Source organism: Nomascus leucogenys, chromosome 21, assembly GCF_006542625.1.
Source record: "Nomascus leucogenys isolate Asia chromosome 21, Asia_NLE_v1, whole genome shotgun sequence".
Taxonomy (NCBI): Eukaryota; Metazoa; Chordata; class Mammalia; order Primates; family Hylobatidae; genus Nomascus; species Nomascus leucogenys.
This window is the reverse complement of record NC_044401.1, coordinates 7536267-7559025: the sequence shown is the minus strand read 5'-3', so window position 1 is coordinate 7559025 and position 22759 is coordinate 7536267. Positions and strand designations below refer to the sequence as shown.

The window sequence follows — 22759 nt, the reverse complement described above, 5'->3', positions numbered from 1 at the left end:
TTGTTTATAGGATTTAAGAACCTCAAGTTTGGCCGGGTGCAGTGGCTCATGCCTGTAATCCTAGCACTTTAGGAGGCTTAGGAGGGCCAATCACGTGAGGTCAGGAGTTTGTGACCAGCATGGCCAACATGGTGAAACACCATCTCTACTAAAAATACAAAAATTAGTCGGGTGAGGTGGTACACACTTGTGATGCCAGCTACTCGGGAGACTGAGGCAGGAAAATCGCTTGAACCAGGGAGGTAGAGGTTGCAGTGAGCGGAGATCGCGTCACTGCACTCGAGCCTAGGCGACAGAGTGAGACTCTGTCTCAAAAAAAAAAAGAACCTTCAGCTGAAGTGGAGCAGCAGCAGCAGAGGTATTTAAGGATCCTGGTCCACCATATGCTGTTTTTTGTTTTTTGTTTTTTTTTTGTTGTTGTTGTTGTTTGTTTGAGACAGGGTTTTGCTTTGCCGGCCAGGCTGGAGTGATCATGCTGTAGCATGATCATGGCTTACTACCGTCTTGACCTCCCAGGCTCAGGCAATCCTCCCACCTCAGCCTCCTGAACAGTTGAGACCATAGGCGCATGCCACCATGCCTGGCAAATTTTTTGATATTTTTTGTAGAGACAGGGTCTCACTATGTTGCCCAGGCTGGTTTCAAACTCCTGGGCTCAAGAGATCCTCCTGCCTCAGCCTCCCAAAGTGCTGGGATTATAGGCATGAGTCACTGTGCCTGGCCCATATGCTTTTATAATGGCTACTCCTCCTTACTCCCCTATTCCATATTCTCTTTTTTCTTTTTTTAACTCCCTGATGAGTGCTCTTACTTGAGCAATTACCTGATGGGCCCATATTTTTTTGAGGCAGAGTCTGGCTCTGTCACCTTGGCTGGCGTGCAGTGGTGTGATCTCAGCTCAGTGCAACCTCCTCCTCCTGGGTTCAAGCACTTCTTCTGCCTCAGCTTCCAAGTAGCTGGGACTACAGGCCACCATGCCTGGCTAATTTGTTGTATTTTTAGCAGAGACAGGGTTTCATTATATTAGCCAGGCTGGTCTTGAACTCCTGGCCTCAAGTGATCCCAACGTGTTGGGATTACAGGCATGAGCCACCTCGCACAGCTGGCACGTCTTATTCGTTTGTTTAAACTCCATTGTTTGTATAAATCAGAGCTTATTTACTAATTTCTCTATTGATGGACAGTGAGGTTATTTCCACTTTCATAGTATTAACAAACATTCTTGACTCTGTGTATATTAAATTGCTGCATTGCAGTATATGTCTATCTTCTTTCCTACTGGGCATTGCAAATTGTTCTCCAAAATAGTTGTACAAACGGATACTCCCATTAAATTGTATTTTTATTATTTATTGCTCCTCTAGCAGACTGTGCACTTCTGGAGACGGAGGACTTTGTTTTATTCATCTTTGCATCCCTAGTGCCAACCAAACTACCTAGCAAATAATAGTAGTTGGAAAATCTTTGTTGCATGTATAAATGTATGAACTTGGCTGGGTGAGGTGGCTCATGCTTGTAATCCCAACATTTCTGGAGGCTGAGGTAGGAGGATTGCTTTGGCCCAGGAGTTCAAGGCTGCAGTGAGCTATGATTGGGCCATTACACTCCAGTCTGGGTGAAAGAGTGAGACCCTGTCTCTAAAGAAAATAAAATAAGAATAAAAAATAAATAAAAATAAATATATATCTATATGAACTATTGAAGCAAAAACATATTTATTACTGTCTTCTAAACATTTAAATATTGCCCTTTTAAAATTAATGTATATGTTGTGAACATTAACTTTTTTCTTTTTAAAATGGCCATTTCTCAATAAATAATTTACATGGTTTGATATTTGTTTCCAGGTGATGAATGAAGGGGATTCAAGCCTTGCCACCAAGTTACAGGAAGATGTAGAGGAAAATCCTAGTCCAACTGTGGAAGAGAATAATGTGGTAGTTAAAAAACAGGGGCCAAATTTACATAATTGGAGTGGTGACTGGAGCTTTTGGGTAATTTCTTTTTTTACCTCTTTATTTTAATCTTGAATACAAATTTTCTTTAAATCTGCAAGGAGTCATATAGTATTTGTAAAATTTCCTTCTTAGCTTCTAGATTTTAGGTGTTTCAGTTTTAGTCCAGAGTGCCAGACATTTCTGATTATTCTCTCCTTTGACCACTAGAATGCACTGTTGTCTGGTTCGATGGAATGGAATTAATCTGCTTCAATTTCCTTGTGTGAAAACTACACCACAAAAGTGGATTCCACTTACACTGTAGCTCACTGTATTGTCAAGAGACTAATGTTATATAGAAACCATATTTCTAAATGTTACTGAGAAGCCAGCTATTTTGTATAATTTTGATTTAAAAAATTCATTCCTATACCTAAAGAAAGTTTGGCAATGTTCAACCTAGTGTATAGTGTATAATGACTATAAGATGGTTTTAAAGTTAGAAGCTACATATTCTGTTTCCATTGTGTTCACTCGGTTGTGTAATCTGGATGTGCTTCAGGTTTCCCCACTGTAAAATGAGACTACTCCTTGTTGATTAGGCACATTAAGATCTTAGAGTCTTTTTGGAAGAAAAACACTTCTGTATGTTACAAATGCTAACATTTATCATATTAAAGGACTCATTCTGAATCTAGCAATTCCTATGAGAATTATGAACCATTTGATAGAATCTGGTATGATACAACTATAAGTGAAAATTGTGTAGGATGGTAAGGCATGTATAGTTCCAATTAGTTCATTAGAAATCTGATCTCTTGGCTGGGCACGATAGCTCATACCTGTAATCCCAGCATTTTGAGAGGCTGAGGTGGGCAGATTACTTGAGCCCAGGAGTTTGAGACCAGCCTGGGTAACATGGCAAAACCCAGTCTCTACAAACAAACAAAAATTAGCCAGGCGTGGTGGCACATGCCTACAGGCTACATCCCAGCTACTCAGGAGGCTGAGGTGGGAGGATCACCTGATCCTGGGAAGTTGAGGCTGCATTGAGCCATGATCATGCCACTGCCCTCCAGCCTGGGTAACAGAAAGAGAACCTGTCTCAAAAACAAACAAACAAACAAAAAAAACTCATCTTTTGAGGATTAGGTATCCTTGGTAGCAGATTTTCTTGTAATTTTAGAGTAGGCTAAAAAAAGATTCATTAACAGGTTATAAAGATTAGTACAAGTACCATCATTCTGTTCATAATTAGCAGTTCAGTTCATTGGAATCTTAACAGTTATTGAATCTTAACGTGACTAAAAGGTTTTGATTTCCTATTAAGAAACGTGACATCATAAGTTTTTTTGAAATATTTTCTAAGGAAAATATTTAATTGCTAAGAAATATACAAAAATAACAATACTTCCTAAAAATAATGTCATCTCTATTGACTCTATTATTTTTGGTCACATTTAGAAGAGGTTTATGACAATATTGTAGTATTATGACCTTTCTGCACTAATTTTTTTTTTTTTTTTTTTGAGGCAGAGTTTCGCTCTTGTCACCCAGGCCGGAGTGCAATGGTGTGATCTCCAGTCATTGCAACCTCTGCCTCCTGGGTTCAAGTGATTCTCCAGCCTCAGCCTCCCAAGTAGCTGGGTTTACAGGCACCTGTCACCACACCCAGCTAATTTTGTATTTTTAGTAGAGACGGGGTTTCATCATGTTGGCCAGGCTGGTCTTGAATTCCTGACCTCAGGTGATCCGCCTGCCTCAGCCTCCCAAAGTGCTGAGATTACAGGCATGAGCCACTGCGCCCAGCCTCTGCACTGATTTTTTTTTTTTATAGCTTATGTTTTAGATTGGGGAACCTTCATAGGTTTAAGGACTATCTACAGGGCTAAGTAGTTACTGTGGTTACTATTGACAGACTTAAAGCAAGAAAAATGGTAATGCAAGAAAAGGAAAAAACAAAGGAATGAGATAATTTAGAAATAGGAGAGAAAAAAAGAGGGATGTGTTCTAGATCCTTGCTACTAAAGGTGTAGTATGGGGGCCAGCAGATTTGGCATTATCTGCTGGCACTGCAGAATCTTGGGCCCAACCTCAGACTTACTGGATCACAATCTTTATTTTTCACAAGATTTTTAGGTGATTTACATTTAAATTAAAGTTTGAGAAGCACTGATTTAGAGTGTCAGAGGTTTACTTTGGCTCAGTTTGGGCCCCTAAGCTGATTGCAAACACTTTATTTTAAGGACATTGTATATGAATTCACATAGAATAGACCTAAAGAGAAGTACAGTATCTCGTAAGTTTTACAGACTTTTCTACAGGTCAGTTACCCAGACACCAGAACTGTCAACAACTCAGAAGCAAACAAAAACAAAAAAAAGACCCCACATAGCTAAATCAGAGTTCATGCTGAGATATCTGGTAATAGGTGAGATCCTCAAATCTTCATTTGGTGTTTCTTTAATATATTTTTTGCTATATTTTTTATAAGCTTAAATAAACTGAATAGGATATTGAAGGTAGGGAAACTAGTTGAAAATAACACATAGATACCAGCAAGAAATGATAGCAGAAACTCAAAAAAAGTGAAGAAACCCAGACCTTTGTTTTTTCATTTTTTAATTTTTTTACTGATATCTCTTATTCTCTTTCATCATTCAGTTGTTCAAAACATTACAAGAGGCATGAAAGGAAAAATAATTGCATTTTTAAAACTCAGTCTGTCCAAAACATAACATATGAAACCGTGCTATTGTATCTTAGGAAATAAAAGCATTCAAAGTTAATTTGATATCAAAGTTCAAGATGAAGACTAACCTCAAAATATGGCATGTGCAATGAAACCTGGACCTTTTAATGTGGAGGCCAAAGGTCTGTGCAGCTAAGTTGGCTCTAAATAGTACTGTAGCTGGTAGAAATGGTGTTTTAAAAGTCTGGAAAATAAATAATTCATTTTTTCTCTGCCATTTAAAATCCATCAACAACTACCACAACTCTGGCATGTTGCTGTTGTTTACTTCATTCTTCCCCAAATAAAGTAGGTATTGAAGAAAAACAAATATGATGGGGAGTTCACTGAGGGGTCTAAAATTAACACAAGGAAGACAAGCCAGGCATTGTAGCACATGCCTGTAGTCCAGCTGCTCAGGAGGCCTGAGAAAGGGGATCACTTGAGCCCAGGAGTTTGAATCTAGAGACCCCATCTCTAAAACAAACAAATGAAAATAAAACAAAACACAAGGAAGACAAGTAGCATAACAGGGATGTATTCATAAGGCACATGACCTGGTACGTAAGCAAATAATTAGGGATGTCAGAGCCATTTCACTGGAATACCCAAGGAGTCTGGAGTTGTGCTTTTTCACTTTAGAGAGGTTTCTAGCAAAAGAATGGATAACTTTAAAAAGTATTGGTATTTAAAGAGTTAAGCTACAGGGATCTGGGAAGTTCACTAATGTAGAATAATTCATATGATCTAGCCTGGCTAAATCAGTTGTTCCACAGTAGTGAATTTAGAGGGCAGCATGAAGTAATTGAACACATTGGAGACTGGGAACAAAACATCTGGAAGAGTCTCTGCTCTGCATCTGGTGATTTCAGGGTGTGGTCATCTTGGGTATGTTGCATAACCTGTCTCACCTCAGTTACCTCACCTATAAAATTAGAGATTGGGTCACGGTATTACAACACTGGTCTGTCTTGAATCAGTAGTAACCTCATGCTGTTTAACAGAGTGGCTAATAAGTGCCTTTCTGACAGTAAGACTAATTTAAATAATAAGAATTAACTCTCCATGGCTATTGATAGTGAGCAACGGCTTCAGAGTTTCAGATTTTCTATTTCAACTCTGTAGTATAAAGATAGGAATCTTAGTTGTTGTATTTGTTTTATTTTTTTATTTTAAAATATTGGGCCAGACATTGTGGCGCATGCTTATAATCCCAACACTTTGGGAGGCCAGGGTGGGAGGATCACTTGAGGCCAGGAGTTTGAGACCAACCTGAGCAACATAGTAAGACCCCTGTCTCAACAAAACAAAATAAAAATTAGCTGGCTGTGGTGGCTTTTACCTGTAGTCCCAGCCACTTGGGAGGCTGACATGGAAGGATTGCTTGAGTCCAGGATTTGAGGTTATGGTGCGCTGCGATCATGCCACTGCACTCCAGGCTAGGCGACAGAGAGAGACACTGTCTCAATAAAATAAAATAAAATATTTAATTCTAGTATGTGGGAAATGAATTTTATTATTACCTTTTAAAACCTAGTGAAACAATAAAAATTATGTGAAATGATGAAATGAAATTTAAAATAATGGCAAATATTTATGCTTTTGCCCATTAACTTACTAAAAACAGATATAGCAAAATGTAAAACCAACCAACAAACAAACAAAAACAAAAAACCCTTAAAACAAAAGACTTACTTTCTTCTTGGCTAGAGTAATAGTATATTCCATGTGGATTAAGATCCCAGAGGCAAGGCAAACAAAGATCTGCAGCAGATGCATTTATTTAGTGCGACTTCTTTTAGTGATACAGAGTAAGCAACTTTTGGGAGTAGAAAATAGCCTTTGACATTATTCATTGTGTGTGTTCAGAAGATGACATACTTAACTGGGATATTTTAATAGAAGTAATAGTGCTTTGGATAAGGTAGTTAATATTAAATATTCTTTTGTGCTTTGATATTTCATTAATATTAAGTTCTTTAAAAATAAATGTCAATTGTATATACTTACTGTTTTTTTGTTGCTGTAAGTTTACTCAATGCAAAATAATACTCTCCAGTTTTACTGAGGTGGCTGACCACGTCAGCGACCAAATCTGCCTTAAAACTGGAATTCGGTTGCTGACCCAGCCCCAGGCTTGATTTTCTTATTGGCACCAGGGGGCATAGCACTCTGTCTGTAGGTATCTCTGTCGGCTTCCCCTTTTGTGAGTCTTGCAGGTCGCTCACCCTCCAGACCTTTAGGCCAAGGCCTGCCAGTCTCTGGACGGCTGCAGTGTAGGGTGGCAGGCACAATCTCTGGGGCAGATGAAGATAATCACGGAGATACTGGATGCCCTCATTGGTAAGGTACCAGTAGAAATGTCTCCAGGCAAACTGTACCTTCACGCAGCCTCGGGACTTGAGAGACTGCGTGGCCTTCATGACATGAAGGTTGGGCACATTCTTGTCTGCCAGCTCGGGTGCTTAGGCATGTGGACATCCTTCTTGGCCACCATGACTCCCTCCTTAAAAAGGAGTTCATAAACGGCAATCCGGTTCTTCTTAGGCATCAACATTTCCGTGGCTATAGGGTCCGGGGCTGGGGCTGGAAAGACTATACTTACTTTTTTTATTTTTTTATTTTTTTAGAGATGGAGTCTTGCTCTGTTGCCCAGGCTGGAGTGCAGTGGCGTGATCTTGGCTCACTGCAAACTCTGCCTCCCGGGTTCACAGCATTCTCCTGCCTCAGCCTCCTGAGTAGCTGGGACTACAGGCGCACGCCAACAGCTGAGCTAATTTTTGTATTTTTGGTAGAGATGGGGTTTCACCATGTGAGCCAGGCTGGTCTCAAGCTCCTGACCTCAGGTGATCCATCCACCTCAGCCTCCCAAAGCGCTGGGATTGCAGGCCTGAACCACTGCGCCTGACCAAGTTTTGTTTAACTGTGCAAAAAATCAGAAGTCTTTATTCTGTACTTTATTTATTTATTTATTTATTTATTTATTTATTTATTTGTTTGAGGCACAGTCTCACTCTGTCAGCCAGGCTGGAGTGCAGTGGCATGATCTCGGCTCACTGCAACCTCCGCCTCCTGGACTCAAGCAATTCTCGTGCCTCAGCTTCCCGAGTAGCTGGGATAAGAGGCACATACCACCACTCCCGGCCTATTCTGTACTTTATCAGTAACTTATCCTACTCACATTATTTACAGGTAAATTTTTCTACTTAGAAGTGGGGAATAAAACTGATTTTTTTTTTTGCCACAAATCTGATTTATACATACATAGTAAGGATTAATTAATGTTGTACTATTAAAAAAAATCCCAAGAGGATTAATTAGTATGTTTGTAACATACTTTGGCAACTGGGGAGAATAGGTTTCCTGTAATCGTGTTGTCCTCCACAACAGCATGCCTTGGATTTATTCAAGCTTATAAAGGATATTTCAGATTTTTACTTTGGTGACTGATAAAAAAGAATAAACTCATTTTCTAATTTATGTTGGATTAAAACAACATTTTATCCAATTTGAAAAATTTTAAGTATAGTTAGATACTGCTTGATAAACCTAGATATCTTTTAACAGTTATAGGTGTAATTGTAAAGGAATAAAAACCAACACTTCTGGCAATACAAGAAGGGGACTATTTAAATGCTCTTCTGCTAAAGGTACCTAGCAATGCTGGATGAAATGTTTCAAACTTTTTTTTAAATAATGCATGTCTTGGCTCACAAAACAGCGAGGGAAATATACCTAAGGGGTTAAAAAAAAAAAAAAAAGAGGGAACCGATTACCAGAGTTGTAAGCCCAGGAGCTAATGCTGAGGTACCCCTGAGGAATTTGCTCAGCTTTAATGGCTATGCTGTGATAGGAGATAGGAGATAGCACCTTGAACTTGTATGAGCTGGGACCGAGAACTCTTTATAAAGCCTGACTCCCATACCCTCTGTGAAATACAGATGAAAAAAATCCACTACATCCACAGGTTGAAGACAAGGAAACTTGTCTGTCTAAGCCAGGGCTTAGGGTGGGAGTGGGGGTAGTTTCTCCTAAGAATATGTAACTATAATCCATCTCTAACTGTAGTCCATCTCTCATGAAGTTTTGGGGCTTGGATTTAGTACTCTATAAGTGAGCAGAAAGCGATTCAATAAATAGCGTATTTGACCCTCCAAAACTTCAGATAATAAAACTATTATACCAAATAAAGACTACAAAAGTCATATGATATTGTAAGGACAATAGGAGGAATTAAAAGTATTATAAATGGATAGGAAATTCTCAAGAACACCAGGCAGATTTGAAAAAATAAATACAACTTCTAGAAATGAAAAATATGGTCATTGAAATAATTGTAATTAAAGAATGCAGTGGGCTTGGGAAATGGCAACTAAAGAGAGATCAGTAAACTGAAAGATAACATACGTATTAGGAAATTCCTCAAATTGTATCACTGAGAGATAAAGAGAGAAAGTATGAAAGAGAGCAGTTTAAGATGTAAAGGGAATAGTAGTATTATAGCAGTTTCAGAAGATGAACACAGAGAATGAGCAAGAGGCAATATTCAAAGAGAATGTGCATGAAAGATTTTCACTCAAGTTGAAGGGCTTCATAATCAGGAATTGCAGTGAGCTGCTCACAGGATAAATTAAGGAGTATGTGAGCAGAGACATGACGATCTTAAAAGTGGCAAAGGTAGATACACATGAATTAAGAAAGGAATGGTCTTATTTATTCATTTATTAGAGTGTCTTCTATGCACGAAAATGTTCTAAGTGAACAGGGCAGCCTCTCTACCACCCTGGATCTGACAACAGAATGGGAGCCGGACGGCATATAACTAAACAAACATGTACTATGTCAGGTAGTGATAGAAGCTATGAAGACAACAAAAGAATGTAAAGGTGTAGAGAATAACATGGGAGGGAGTAGCATTTTTAGCTAGGATGGTCAGGAATAGCTTCTCTGAGGAAGTGCCATTAGAGAGAAGCTTAAATGGTGGTGGCAGGTGAGAGAAGGAGAACACCAGTGAATCCTGGAAGGGAAGGGAAAGCGCAGTGGTGTTCTATGGAAAGGCTCTGAGGCTGCAATGAGATTGGCTTGCTTGACAAATAGCCTACTGAAGGGATTGATGTGGTGGGTGAGGGAACAAGAAAGATCAGGGATAATTATTCCCAGGTTTCTGGTCAGTGCAACTGGGTACATGGAAGTGCCATTTAGGGGAAGAAAAGACTGAGGGAGAAGTAGGTTCTGGCATGTGGGGAAATCAAGAGGTTTTTTTTTTTTTTTTTTTTGTAACTGAGTTGGTGATGCATGTTTGATATATGGATAGAAAGGTCAGGTGGGCTATTGAATATACTACTCGAATCTTAGGGGAGAGATTGGAGCCAGAAGTAAATTGAGAAGTTTCGAGTAGGCATGATACTTAAAGACAGACTTATGAAGACTGGATCAGATTACTTAGGGAGAAAATATGGATAGAGAAGAGAAGTGGACTCTCCAATGTTCAAAACTTCAGGTGGTGGAGCAGAAAGTGGCAAAAAAGCCTGAGATTTGGTTAGGAGATAGAAGAACATCTTAAAAAGCGTGGTGTCCTCAAAGGCAAGTGAAGGAAGCCTTTCAAGACTGTGATGAGTTCGGTGCAACCTGAGAGTTGGCCATTGGATTTGCAAGATGGGGGTTGTTAAGGTCATTAAAAGTACAACTTAAGGGCAAAAACCTGACTAAAGTACCAGCTTTTGGAGTGTTGTCCTAATCTTTCTTTGTAAAATTTGACTTATGGTTGTTTAAAGAAGGGCCAAAGGAAGAAAATTCATGTTTCATTAAAAACATATATACTTCTTTAAAGATCACCATATCAACATGAAAAAAATCTTTTGGGGGAAAAACTTAACTACTAAGAAATTGCTTTACCAATAAATTAACATATTTAATAAATGACATAGAGAATATGGAAATTAACTAGAACGGTGATATGTTACTGGGATATTTAATAAGGCTTCAACCTAACTATAGCCCTTTGATTATCTAGGGCAATGAGATATTTAAATAGCACATAAAAAACAAATCTAAGATAATACAAAATTTCTAGCTCTACCTGCCTTTCCAAAAAACCTTTATTAGATATGACCTGTGCACATAAAAACAGTGACACTGAGCTGGGCGTGGTGGCTCACGCCTGTAATCCCAGCAATTTGGGAGGTCGGGGTGGGCGGATTACCTGAGGTCGGGAGTTTGAGACCAGCCTGACCAACATGGAGAAACCCTGTCTCTACTAAAAATACAAAATCAGCTGGGCGTGGTGGTGCATGCCTGTAATCCCAGCTACTTGGGAGGCTGAGGCAGGAGAATCGCTTGAACCCAGTAGGTGGACATTATGGTGAGTCGAGATCACGCCATTGCAGTCCAGCCTGGGTAACAAGATCAAAACTCTGTCTCAAAAACAAACAAAACACAAAACAAAACAAAAACAGTGACACTGAATCCCATGAGCTACATGGGAGAGTGACTTTCTATCATCTTAGCAATACTTTGATCAATAATTGATTTTGGCCGGGCACAGTGGCTCATGCCTGTAATCCCAGCACTTTGGGAGGCCAAGGCAAGCGGATCACTTGAGGCCAGGAGTTCGAGATCAGCCTGGCCAACATGGCAAAACCCCCTCTCTAATAAAAATTAAAAAAATAAGCCGAGCATGGTGGTGCGCGCCTGTAATCACAGCTACTCGGAAGGCTGAGGTGGGAGAATTACTTGAACCCAGGAGATGGAGGTTGCAGTGAGCCGAGATCACACCACTGTACTTCAGCCTGGGTGACAGAGTGAGACTCTGTCTCAGAAAAAAAAAGAAAAAGAAATAATAATTAAGTGATTTTAACTGCATTATTTCTCTGGAGAAGATGTTAGTAAGTAAAATGGCCTAAAGGTAAGTGGTTGGAGGAAGGGGAAAATGGTGTGGCGTATTGACCTCTGAATCAGCTTTAAACATCTTCCCCTCTTATATAGAAATAACACTTAAAAATTTTTTTTTTTTTGAGACAGAGCCTTGCTCTGTCACCCCGGCTGGAGTGCAGTGGTGCGATCTCGGCTCATTGCAACCTCTGCCTCCCCATTTCTAGGGATTCTCCTGCCCTCAGCCTCCTGAGTAGCTGGAATTACAGGCGCGTGCCACCAGCTGAGCTAATTTTTGTATTTTTAGTAGAGCTGGGGTTTCAACATGTTGGCCAGGCTGGTGTTGAACTCCTGACTTCGAATGATCTGCCAGCCTCGGCCTCCCAAAGGCTGGGATTACAGGTGTGAGCCACTGTGCCCAGCTGGAATTCACACATTTATTCTAATTGTATCAACCTCCTCCTCTTTTACTTTTTTTCTCTTTTACTTCTCGGTAAAAGAGGTAAGTGTAGAGTCACATGCATTTTTTAAGAAATAATAGGGATCCCTGTATCCTTTAAACAGTTTCCCCCAATAGTAACATCTTGTAAAACTATAGTACAATATCACAACTAAGATTTTGACATGGATATAATCAAGAACATTTTCATCACGACAGGAATTCCTCGTGTTACCCTTTTATAAATATAGCCGCTTTCCTCCCACTGCCACCCCCTACATTACCCCCGGCTAGTCTGTTCTTCAGATTTATTTATTTGTTTATGTATATATGTATTTATTTATTTAGAGACAGAGTCCCGCTCTGTCGCCCAGGCTGGAGTGCAGTGGTGCGATCTCAGCTCACTGCAACCTCCATCTCCTGAGTTCAAGCAATTCTCCCATCTGAGCCTCCTGAGTACCTGGGATTACAGGTGCGTGCTACCACGCCCGGCTAATTTTTGTATTTTTAGCAGAGATGGGTTTCTCTATGTTGGCCAGGCTGGTTGCAAACTCCTGACCTCAAGTGATCTGCCTGCCTCAGCATCCCAAAGTGTTGGCATTACAGGCTTGAGCCACTGTGCCCGGCTGCCTTTTTTTTTTTAAAGATAGATCTGGCTCTGTTGCCCAGACTGGAGTGCTGTGGTACAATCTCGGCTCACTGCAACCTCCGTCTCCTGGGCTTAGAGATCCTCCTGCCTCAGCCTCCTAAGTGGTTAGGACTACAGGCATGTGCTACTGTACTCAGCTAATTTTTGTATTTTTAGTAGAGGTGGGGTTTGACCATGTTGCCCCGGCTGGTCTCGAACTCCTGAGCTCAAGTGATCCACCTGCCTTGGCATCCCAAAAAACTACCATTGTAGTCATGAGCCACCATGCTCTGCCCTGTATGCCTTTTATTTCCTTAACAAAACAAACAAAACAAAACAAAATAAACAAACAAAAAAACAACCAAAAACTCAATTGCACTGGCTGAAACTTCCAGCACTATGTTGAATAAGAACAGTGAGAGTGGATATTCTTGCCTTTTTTCTGATCTTGCAAGGAAATCATTAAGGCTTTCATCATTAAGGTAAACTATAGGTATTTTGTAGAGGCTCTTAATCAATTTAGGAAGTTCTCTTGTATTCCTTTTTTTTTTTTTTTGAGACGGAGTTTTGCTCTGTCGCCCAGGCTGGGGTGCAGTGGCATGATCTCGTCTCACTGCAAGCTCTGCCTCCTGGGTTCACGCCATTTTCTGCCTCAGCCTCCTGAGTAGCTGGGACTACAGGTGCCTGCAACCACGCCTGACTAAATTTTTTGTATTTTTAGTAGAGACGGGGTTTCATCGTGTTAGCTAGGATGGTCTCGATCGCCTGACCTTGTGATCTGTCTGCCTCGGCCTCCCAAAGTGCTAGGATTACAGGCATGAGCCACTGCATCCAGCCTGTATTCCTATTTTTTAAGATTTTTTGGCCGGGCGTGGTGGCTTATGCCTGTAATCCCAGCACTTTGGGAGGCCAAGGCAGGTGGATCATGAGGTCAGGAGTTCAAGATAAGCCTGGCTGAGATGGTGAAACCCCGTCTCTACTAAAAATACAAAAAATTAGCCAGGTGTGGTGGCACGCGCCTGTAATCCCAGCTACTCAGGAGGCTGAGGCAGAGAATTGCTTAAACCAGGGGAGTGGAAGTTGCAGTGAGCTGAGATCATGCCACTGCACTCCAGCCTGGGTGACAGAGTGAGACTCCGTCTCAAAAAAAAAAAAAAAAAAAAAAAAAAAGTTTTTATCACAAATGGACGTTGAATTTTGTCAAATATTATTCCTATATCAAGTGATATGATTGTGTAATTTGTAAAAGCATGTTCATATGGTGGGTTACATTGATTGATTTTTTAAATATTGAACCAGCCTTGGATGCTGGAATAAACTCCACTTGATCATGTTATATAATTCTTTTTATTTATGACTGAGTTGTATTTGCTAATATTTTGTTAAGGATTTTTATATCTATATACATGAGGTATATTGTTCTGTAACTTTCTATTTTTTCTAATGTTTTTATCTGGTTTGGTATTGGGGTAATACTAGCTTCATACAATGAATTGGGAAGTGCTCCCTTTTGTTCTGTTTTTTGGAGAGATTGTATAGAATTAATTTTTTTAATGTTTTGTAGAATTCTCCAGTAAAACTATCTGGGCCTGGAGATTTCTTCCTTGGGAAATTTTAAATTGTGAACTTAATTTCCTTAATATTTAATGGTAGTTTGTGTTTTTCGATAATCAATCCATCTAAGTTGTCATATTTACATGTGTAGAGTTCTTTTGTTTTGTTTTTGAGATGGAGTCTCACTCTGTTGCCCAGGCCGGAGTGCAGTGGCGCGATCTCAGCTCACTGCAGCCTCCACCTCCCAGGTTCAAGTGATTTTCCTGCCTCAGCCTCCCGAGTAGGTGGGATTACAGGTGCATGCCTGTAATCCCAGCTACTTTTTTTTTTTTTTTTTTGAGACAGAGTCTTAATTTGTTGCCAGGCTGGAGTACAGTGGTTTGATCTTGGCTCACTACAACCCCCACCTCCCAGGTTCAGGTGATTCCCCTGCCTTAGCCTCCCGGGTAGCTGAGACTACAGGCTCACTCCACCACACCTGGCTAATTTTTTTGTATTTTAGTAGAGACAGGGTTTCACCATGTTGGCCAGGATGGTCTCCATCTCCTGACCTTGTGACCCACCCGCCTCGTCTTCCCAAAGTGCTGGGATTACAGGCGTGAGCCACTGCGCCCGGCCTCCCAGCTACTTTTGTGTTTTTAGTAGCTGAGATTTTGTATTTTTAGTAGAGATGGGGTTTTACCATGTTGACCAGGCTGGTCTCCAACTCCTGACCTTAGGTGACCCGTCCTCCTTGGCTTCCCAAAGTGCTAAGATTACAGATGTGAGCCACTGTGCCCGGCCTTATTACATGTGTAGAGTTCTTGACAGTATTTTGTGATATCCTTTTGAGTTCTGTAGAGTCTACAGTGCTGACCCTGTTTTATTCCTGATACTGGTAGTTTGTCTTCTCTCACTCTTTTTTGTCAGTCTTGCTAGAGGTTTTATCAATTTTATTATTTTTAAAGAATCAGCTCTTTGTTTTATTGATATTCTCCATTATTTTTGTTTCAGTTTCACTAATTTCTGCTCTTTTTTATTTACTTTTTCTTGTTTTGGGTTTACTTTATATTTTACTCTTTCTCTTCTAAGTTCTTGAGTTGGATGCTTAGATTATTTCAGACTTTTCCTTTTTTTCTAATGTGGGCATTTAGTGCTATAAATTTATCTCTCATCTTTAGCTGAGTCCCACAAATTTTGATATGTTACATTAAGGTTTTAATTTTCATCAGTTCCGTGTGTTATTTTATTTCCCTTGAGACTCTCTTTGACCCTTGACTCTAGATGGATTATCTAGAAGTGTGTTGTTTAGTTTCCAAGTGTTTGGAGATTTTGAGCTATTTTTCTATTATTGATTTCTAGTTTGATTTCATTATAGTCAGAAAATATACACTGTATGGTTTCAGTTCTCTCAAATTTGTTGAGGTATGGCTGAGTATATAGTCTATTTTGGTAATATTCCAGGACAGTTGATGTTATTGGGTTTTAATATGCATTTGAAATACCTTAGAGAACCTAGATTAACTAGGCATATTTCCACAAAATACACAAATTACTGAAACAGACTCAAGAAGAAAGAGAAAATCTTAATAGACCTATGACAAGGAAAGAGATTGAATTAGTGAAAAAACAAAAACCAAAGAAACCCTCAATCCCCAAAACTGAAATGACAACAACAGCAACTAACTTTTCACAAAGAAAAGCTCAGGACCAGATGACTTTACTGGTATATTCTATCAAATGTTTAAAGAAGAATGAACACAAATCCTTCAAAAACTCTTTCAAAAAAACAGAAAAGGAGGTAGCACTTCCCAGATTATTCTGTGAGGCCAGTATTACCTTGATTCCAAAACCAAAACTAATTGTAATTCTATACACTGGCAGTGAACATCCTTAACATGAAATTAAGAAAACAATTCCATTTACAGTGCCATCAAATGAATAAAATAGGAATAATTTTTTTTTTGACATAGAGTCTTGCTCTGTCACTCAGGCTGGAGTGTAGTGACACAATCTTGACTCACTGCAACCTCTGCCTCCTGGGTTCAAGCGATTCTCCTGCCTCAGCCTCCTGAGTAGCTGGGATTACAGGCACGTGCCACCACGCCCAGCTAATTTTCGTATTTTTAGTAGAGACAGAGTTTCACCATGTTGGTCAGACTGGTCTCAAACTCCTGACCTCATGATCTGCCCGCCTCAGCCTCCCAAAGTGCTGGGATTACAGGTGTGAGCCACTGCACTCGGCCAAAATGGGAATGTAATACTTGTATACTGAAAAAAACAAAACTTTATTGAAAGACATTTAAAAATACCTTAATAATTGGAAAGACATGCCATATTCATGGATTGGGAAGCTTAATGTTGTCAATGATGGCAATATTCCTCAGACTAATCTACAGATTCAACACTATCCTATCAAAATTCAAATGGCTTTTTTTGTAAAAATGTACAAGCAGTACCCAAGCTCCTATGGATATACAAAGGACCCAGAATAGCCAAAATAATCTTGAAAAAGGATGAAGTTGGAAGATGTACACTTCCCAGTTTTGAGGATTACTACAAAGCTACAATAATCAAGATAGTGTGGATTGGCATAAAAATAGACTTATGGGCTGGGCGCAGTGTCTCGCACCTGTAATCCCAGCACTTTGGGAGGCCAAGGCGGGCAGATCACCTGAGGCCACGAGTTCAAGACCAACCTGGCTAACATGGTGAAAGCTGTCTCTACTAAAAATACAAAAAATTAGCTAGGCCTGGTGGTGGGCACCTGTAATCCCAGCTACTTGGGACACTGAGGCAGGAGAATCGCTTGAACCTGGGAGGCAGAGGTTGCAGTGAGCCGAGATCACACCATTGCATTACAGCCTGGGGCAACAAGAGCGAAACTCCGTCTTAAAAAAAAAAAAAGAAAAAAGAAAAAAATAGACTTATGTGTTAATGGAGTAGAATTGAGAGTTCAGAAATAAACCCTTAAGTTTATGATAAATTGATTTTTGAGTGTCAAAACAATTTAATGAGGGAAAGATTAGTCTTTTCCACAAATGATACGACTAGATATACACATGCAAAGGAATGAATTTGGACCCTTACTTCACACCATATATACGAATCAACTTGAAACTTATCATAGACTTACATGTAAGAGCTAAAACTAAAACTCTTAGAAGAAAACATAGATTTAAATCTTCACGAACTTTGGATTAGGCAATAGTTTCTTAGATATGACATGAAAATCTCAAGTGACAGAAGAAAAAATAGATAAATTGGACCTCATTAAAATTAGAGCCATGTTTGGTGGTGTGTGCCTGTTTTCCCAGCTACTTAGGAGGCTGAGGTGGGAGTTTGCTTGAGGCTAGGAGTTTGAGGCTGCACTATGCTATGATCATGCCTGTGGATAGCCACTGCCCTCCATCCTGGGCAACAAAGTGAGACCCCATTTCTAAAAAATAAAAAATAAAAATTTCTGTGCTTCAAGGAGTTCATTAAGAAAATGAAAAGATCACCCACAGAATGAGAAAATATCTGCAAATATTGGATAAGGGACTTGTACTAGAATGTGTAAAGAACTCTTACATAGCTCAATAATAAAAAGACAAACTAATTAAAAATGGCCAAAATGTTAATAGACATTTCTCCGGAGGTATACAAATACCCAATAAACACATGAACACATGTCCAACATCAATAGTTATGAGGTAAATGTAAATCAGGACTACAATGGTATTGGGGGAACCTGCCCCCAATAGTCACGTAGGTTCTTTTCTATTTTCCCTAAGTGTTGGCCGGTCTGAGAAATAAAGGGACAGAGTACAAAAGAGAGAAATTTTAAAGCTGAGTGTCCAGGGGAGACATCACATGTCAGCAGGTTCCGTGATGCCCGCAAGCCATAAAACCAGCAAGTTTTTATTAGTGATTTTCAAAAGGGGAGGGAGTGTATGAATAGGGTGTGGGTCACAGAGATCACATGCTTCACAAGGTAATAGAATATCACAAGGCAAATGGAGGCAGGGCGAGATCACAGGACCACAGGACCGGGGCGAAATTAGAATTGCTAGTGAAGTTTCAGGCACACATTGTCATTGATAACATCTTATCAGGAGACAGGGTTTGAGAGCAGACAACCAGTCTGACCAAAATTTATTAGGTGGGAATTTCCTCGTCCTAATAAGCCTGGGAGCACTATAGGAGACTGGGGCTTATTTCATTCCTACAGCTGCGACTATAAAAGACAGCTGCCCCTAAAGCGGCCATTTCAGAGGCCTACCCTCAGGGACACATTCTCTTTCTCAGGGATGTTCCTTGCTGAGAAAAAGAATTCAGCGATATTTCTCCCATTTGCTTTTGAAAGAAGAGATATATGGCTCTGTTCCCCCTGGCTTACTGGCAGTCAGAGTTTAAGGTTCTCTCTCTTGTTTCCTGAACATTGCTGTTATCCTGTTTTTTTTCAAGGTGCCCATATTTCATATTGTTCAAACACACATGCTCTACAAACAATTTGTGCAGTTAACGCAATCATCACAGGGTCCTGAGGTGACATACATCCTCCTCAGCTTATGAAGATGATGGGATTAAGAGATTAAAGTAAAGACAGGCATAGGAAATCACAAGGGTATTGGTTGGGGAAGTGATAAATGTCCATGAAATCTTCACACTTTATATTTAGAGATTGCAGTAAAGACAGGCATAAGAAATTATAAAAGTATTAATCTGGGGAACTAATAAATGTCCATGAAATCTTCACAATTTATGTTCTTCTGCCATGGCTTCAGCCGGTCCCTCCATTCGGGGTTCCTGACTTCCTGCAACACAATGGGAATGCCATTTTACACCCATTCAGATGGCTGTAATAAGAAAGATAGAGATTAGATTTGGTGAGGATGTGGAGGAGTTAAAACGCTCATACATTGCTGGTGGGAATGTAAAATGGTACAGGCATTTTGGAAAATAGTTTGGCACTTCCTAAAAATTTAAACAGAGTTACTATATGACCCAGCAATTCTTCTCTTAGATATATACCCCAGAGAATTTAAATATGTTCACATAAACATTTTTACATGAATATTCATAACAGCGTTATTCATAATAAGCAAAAAGTTGAAACAACCCGAACATTAATCAATTGATGAATGCATAGATAAAATGTAGTATATTTGTATAATGAAATATTATTAATCCATAAGCTAGAATGAAGTAATGATTCATGCTGCAACATAGACGAACCTTGAATACCTACGTAATGCTGAGTGATAGCCTACAGACACAAAGGGCCACAAGAGCGCATATCATTGATTGCACTATTGTGGGCCTTTGTGTCTGTTCCATTAATATGAAATTTCCAGAATTAGCAAATCCATAGAGACAGAAAGTAGATTAGTGTTGTTAGGACCTGGGTGGAGGGGGAAATGGAGAGTAACTGCTAATGGGTATAGGATTTCTTTTCAGCATGATAAAAGTTTTCTGGAATTATATAGTGGTGATGATCGCACAGTTTTGTGAGTATACCAAAATCACTGACTTGTACATTGCAAAAGGTTGAATTCTATAGTATGTGAATTATATCTCAATTTTTTAAAGTAAGTGCCTTGTTGGTATGGAACTCGGGCTCAGGCAGCCCTGCCTCCATGATTTTGCTAGGTGCAGCCCACATCACTTCTGTCATGAGTTGCAGTTGCACACTGGTGCCTGTAGCTTTCCCAGGCAGGTATTGCACTCTCCTTAGTGTTCTATTGAACACTAGGGTGCATGCCTGTAATCCCAGCTACTTTTTTTTTTTTTTTTGAGACAGAGTCTTAATTGTTGCCAGGCTGGAGTACAGTGGTTCGATCTTGGCTCACTACAACTCGGTGGTTGCCCTGACCCCACATTTCTGCTGAGCATTATTCTAGTGGAGGCTGTCTGCACCTCTGCACCTGCAGAAGGTCCCTTTTAGCTACATTAATCTCCAAATAGTCTCTAGGTCCTCTCCTGAAAATGCTCTTTCATGCTCTACCACATGGTCAGGTTGTGAATTTTCCAAATTTTTATGCTCTGCTTCCCTTTGAATTATAAATTCTGTCTTTAAATAAGTATTTTCTCTCTCATTTTACTGTAAGTGGCTAAAAGCAGCCATGCAGCATGTTGAGTGCTTTGCTGCCTAGATACTTTATTTTAATTTTGAGATGGAGTCTTGTTCTGTCACCCAGGCTGGAGTGCAATGGGATGATCTTGGCTCACTGCAACCTCCGCCTCCCGGGTTCAAGTGATTCTCCCTGCCTCAGCCTCCCAAGTAGCTGGGATTACAGGCATGCACCACCACACCCGGCTAATTTTTGTATTTTTAGTAGAGACGGGGTTTCACCATGTTGGCCAGGCTGGTCTCGAACTCCTGACCTCAGGTGATCTGCCTGCTTCGGCCTCCCAAATTGCTGGGATTACAGGCATGAGCCACTGTGCCAGCCTATTTTATTTTTTCTTTTCAAAGCTGCTTAGATATTTCTTCTTCCAGAAATTATAGCTTTGGTAATTAAATTCTCTTTGGGTAATTAATCCAGACCCAGAGAGCACTCCCAAAAGATGGCATTAATCCTGTCAGCCCTCTCAGGTTTGGCCATCCCCAAAGCCCTAGGACATGGATACAATGCCACCAAGTTCTTTGCTATTTTATATAATGACCTTTGCTCCAGTTCCCAATAAGATATTCCTCATTTCCATCAGAGACCTCTTCAGAATGGCCTTTACTGTCCACATTTCTATGGACGTTCTGTTCACAACCACTTAAATAATCTCTAAGAAGTTCCAGACTTTCCCTAGTCTTCTTGTTTTCTGAGCCATCACCAGAATTTCTCTCAATGACCTATTTATAGCAATCTAGGCTTTTTCTAGCCTGCTCCTCCAAATTCTTCCAGCTTCTAACCATCACCCAGTTCCAAAGCTGCTACCACATTTTCAGGTATTGTAATAGCAACAACCCTACTTCTTGGTCCCAATTTTCTGTCTTACTGTTTTCTGTTGCTATAACAGAACACCTAGACTGGGTAATTTATATAGAAAAGAGATTTATTTGGCTCATGTTTCTGGAGGATGGAAAGTTCAAGATCAGGTGGTCTCATCCTGCCAGGGTCTCATGTTGCATCATCATATGATGGATGCCAACACATTTGAAAGAGACAAAACATGAGAGGCAACCTTGGTTTATAATAACCTGCTCTTTTGGTAATTAATCCAGACCCAGCGAGCACTCCCGTAAGATGGTATTAAGCCCTTCATGAGGGATCCCTCATGACCCAAACACCTCTTAAAGTTCCTACCACCTCTCAATACTATTACATTGAGGACCAAGCCTCAACATGAGTTTTGATGGGGACAAACCATGTTCAAACCATAGCAACTACCGAAACGCATTAAAAAGTCTGCTTGTGAGGCTATGGAGTGTGCCACAGATACTGAATCACTGAGACCGTTCAGACCATTTTTGATTAGAAGCCAACTGTTAGGATTTTTGGACTGCAAGATGCTAGTTTATTGAGTTTCACTGTATTTACATATATAAATATGCACAAAAAAGTGTTCAAATCACTTAGAATAGGAAGATGCTATTTTTGAAAATGATTTTAGAGAACTACAAGAAAAGAAGAAATTGGGGTCTTTGAGGACAGAAACTTCAAATGTTAAATTTTTTAAAAAAATTTATTGTTTCAAATATTGCATCTACCTCATTTTCTCCTGGGACTTTGTTTACACGTGTGTTAGACCTCCTCACTGTATTATCAGTCTCTTATCCTTTATTCTCTATTTTCCATTATTTTTGTGGCAGCATTTTGAGTCCTAGAGTGATGTGTTCTTCCAGGGAGGATTTTCATATATAGCTGTCAAGCAATCTGGAATTGTCCTTTCCATTTGTAAGGATTCAGATGATTTGAAGTTGGGCTCCAGTCCTTGTGTTGTTGATCTCTAATTTTATTCTGTGTTCATAGAGAACGTAGTTTATGTGGCTTTAATCCGTTCAAATTTACTGAAACTTGTTTTGTGGCCTAGCATATGGTCTGTTCTGGAGAATGTTCCATGCATGCTCGAAAAAAATGTGTATTTTGCAGTTGTTGGATGGAGTGTTTTATAAATGCCACTTAGGTGTAGTTGGTGGAAAATGTTCAAGTCTCTTATATCCTTGCTGGTTTTCTGTGTAATCTTTCTATCAATTATTAAGAATGGGATATTGATACCTCCAACTTATTGAATGGTCTGTTCTTACAGTTCTGTCATTTTTGCTTCATGCATTTTGGGGTTCTGTTGTATGTGCATTTATGATTATCTTCCTCATATATTGACCCTTTTATTATTATGAAATCTCTCTTAGTCTAGCAGTATTTCAGCTAAAAAGTAATAGAGCCACTCAGATTCTCTTGTGATTACTGTTTGCATGGTATATCTTTTTCTCATCCTTTTACTTTCAACTTTGTTGTGTTTTTGTAACTAAGGTGTGTGTCTCTTGTAGACAAAATATAGTTGGTTGTATGTTTTATCTAGTTTGACAATTTCTGTGTTTATTCCATTTACATTTAATGCAGTCGTATATGGTTAGATTTACAAATAACCATTTTGCTATTTATGTTCCATATGTTTTAGATCTTCTTTTGTTCATCTGT

The 22759-nt window shown here is 39.7% G+C and overlaps 1 protein-coding gene and 1 pseudogene across 1 annotated transcript in view; one reads left to right on the top strand and one right to left on the bottom strand.

Annotated features, from left to right (window-relative positions):
* The window catches only part of GRAMD1C (GRAM domain containing 1C), a 113077-nt gene that overhangs the window by 3809 nt on the left and 86509 nt on the right, over nt 1-22759 (top strand). The window contains exon 2 of the mRNA XM_003261826.4: nt 1848-1994. Within this exon, the coding sequence (XP_003261874.2) occupies nt 1848-1994 (147 nt within the window). The remainder of the gene's footprint in view (nt 1-1847; nt 1995-22759) is intronic.
* Nucleotides 6730-7225, bottom strand: LOC100592740 (annotated as a pseudogene).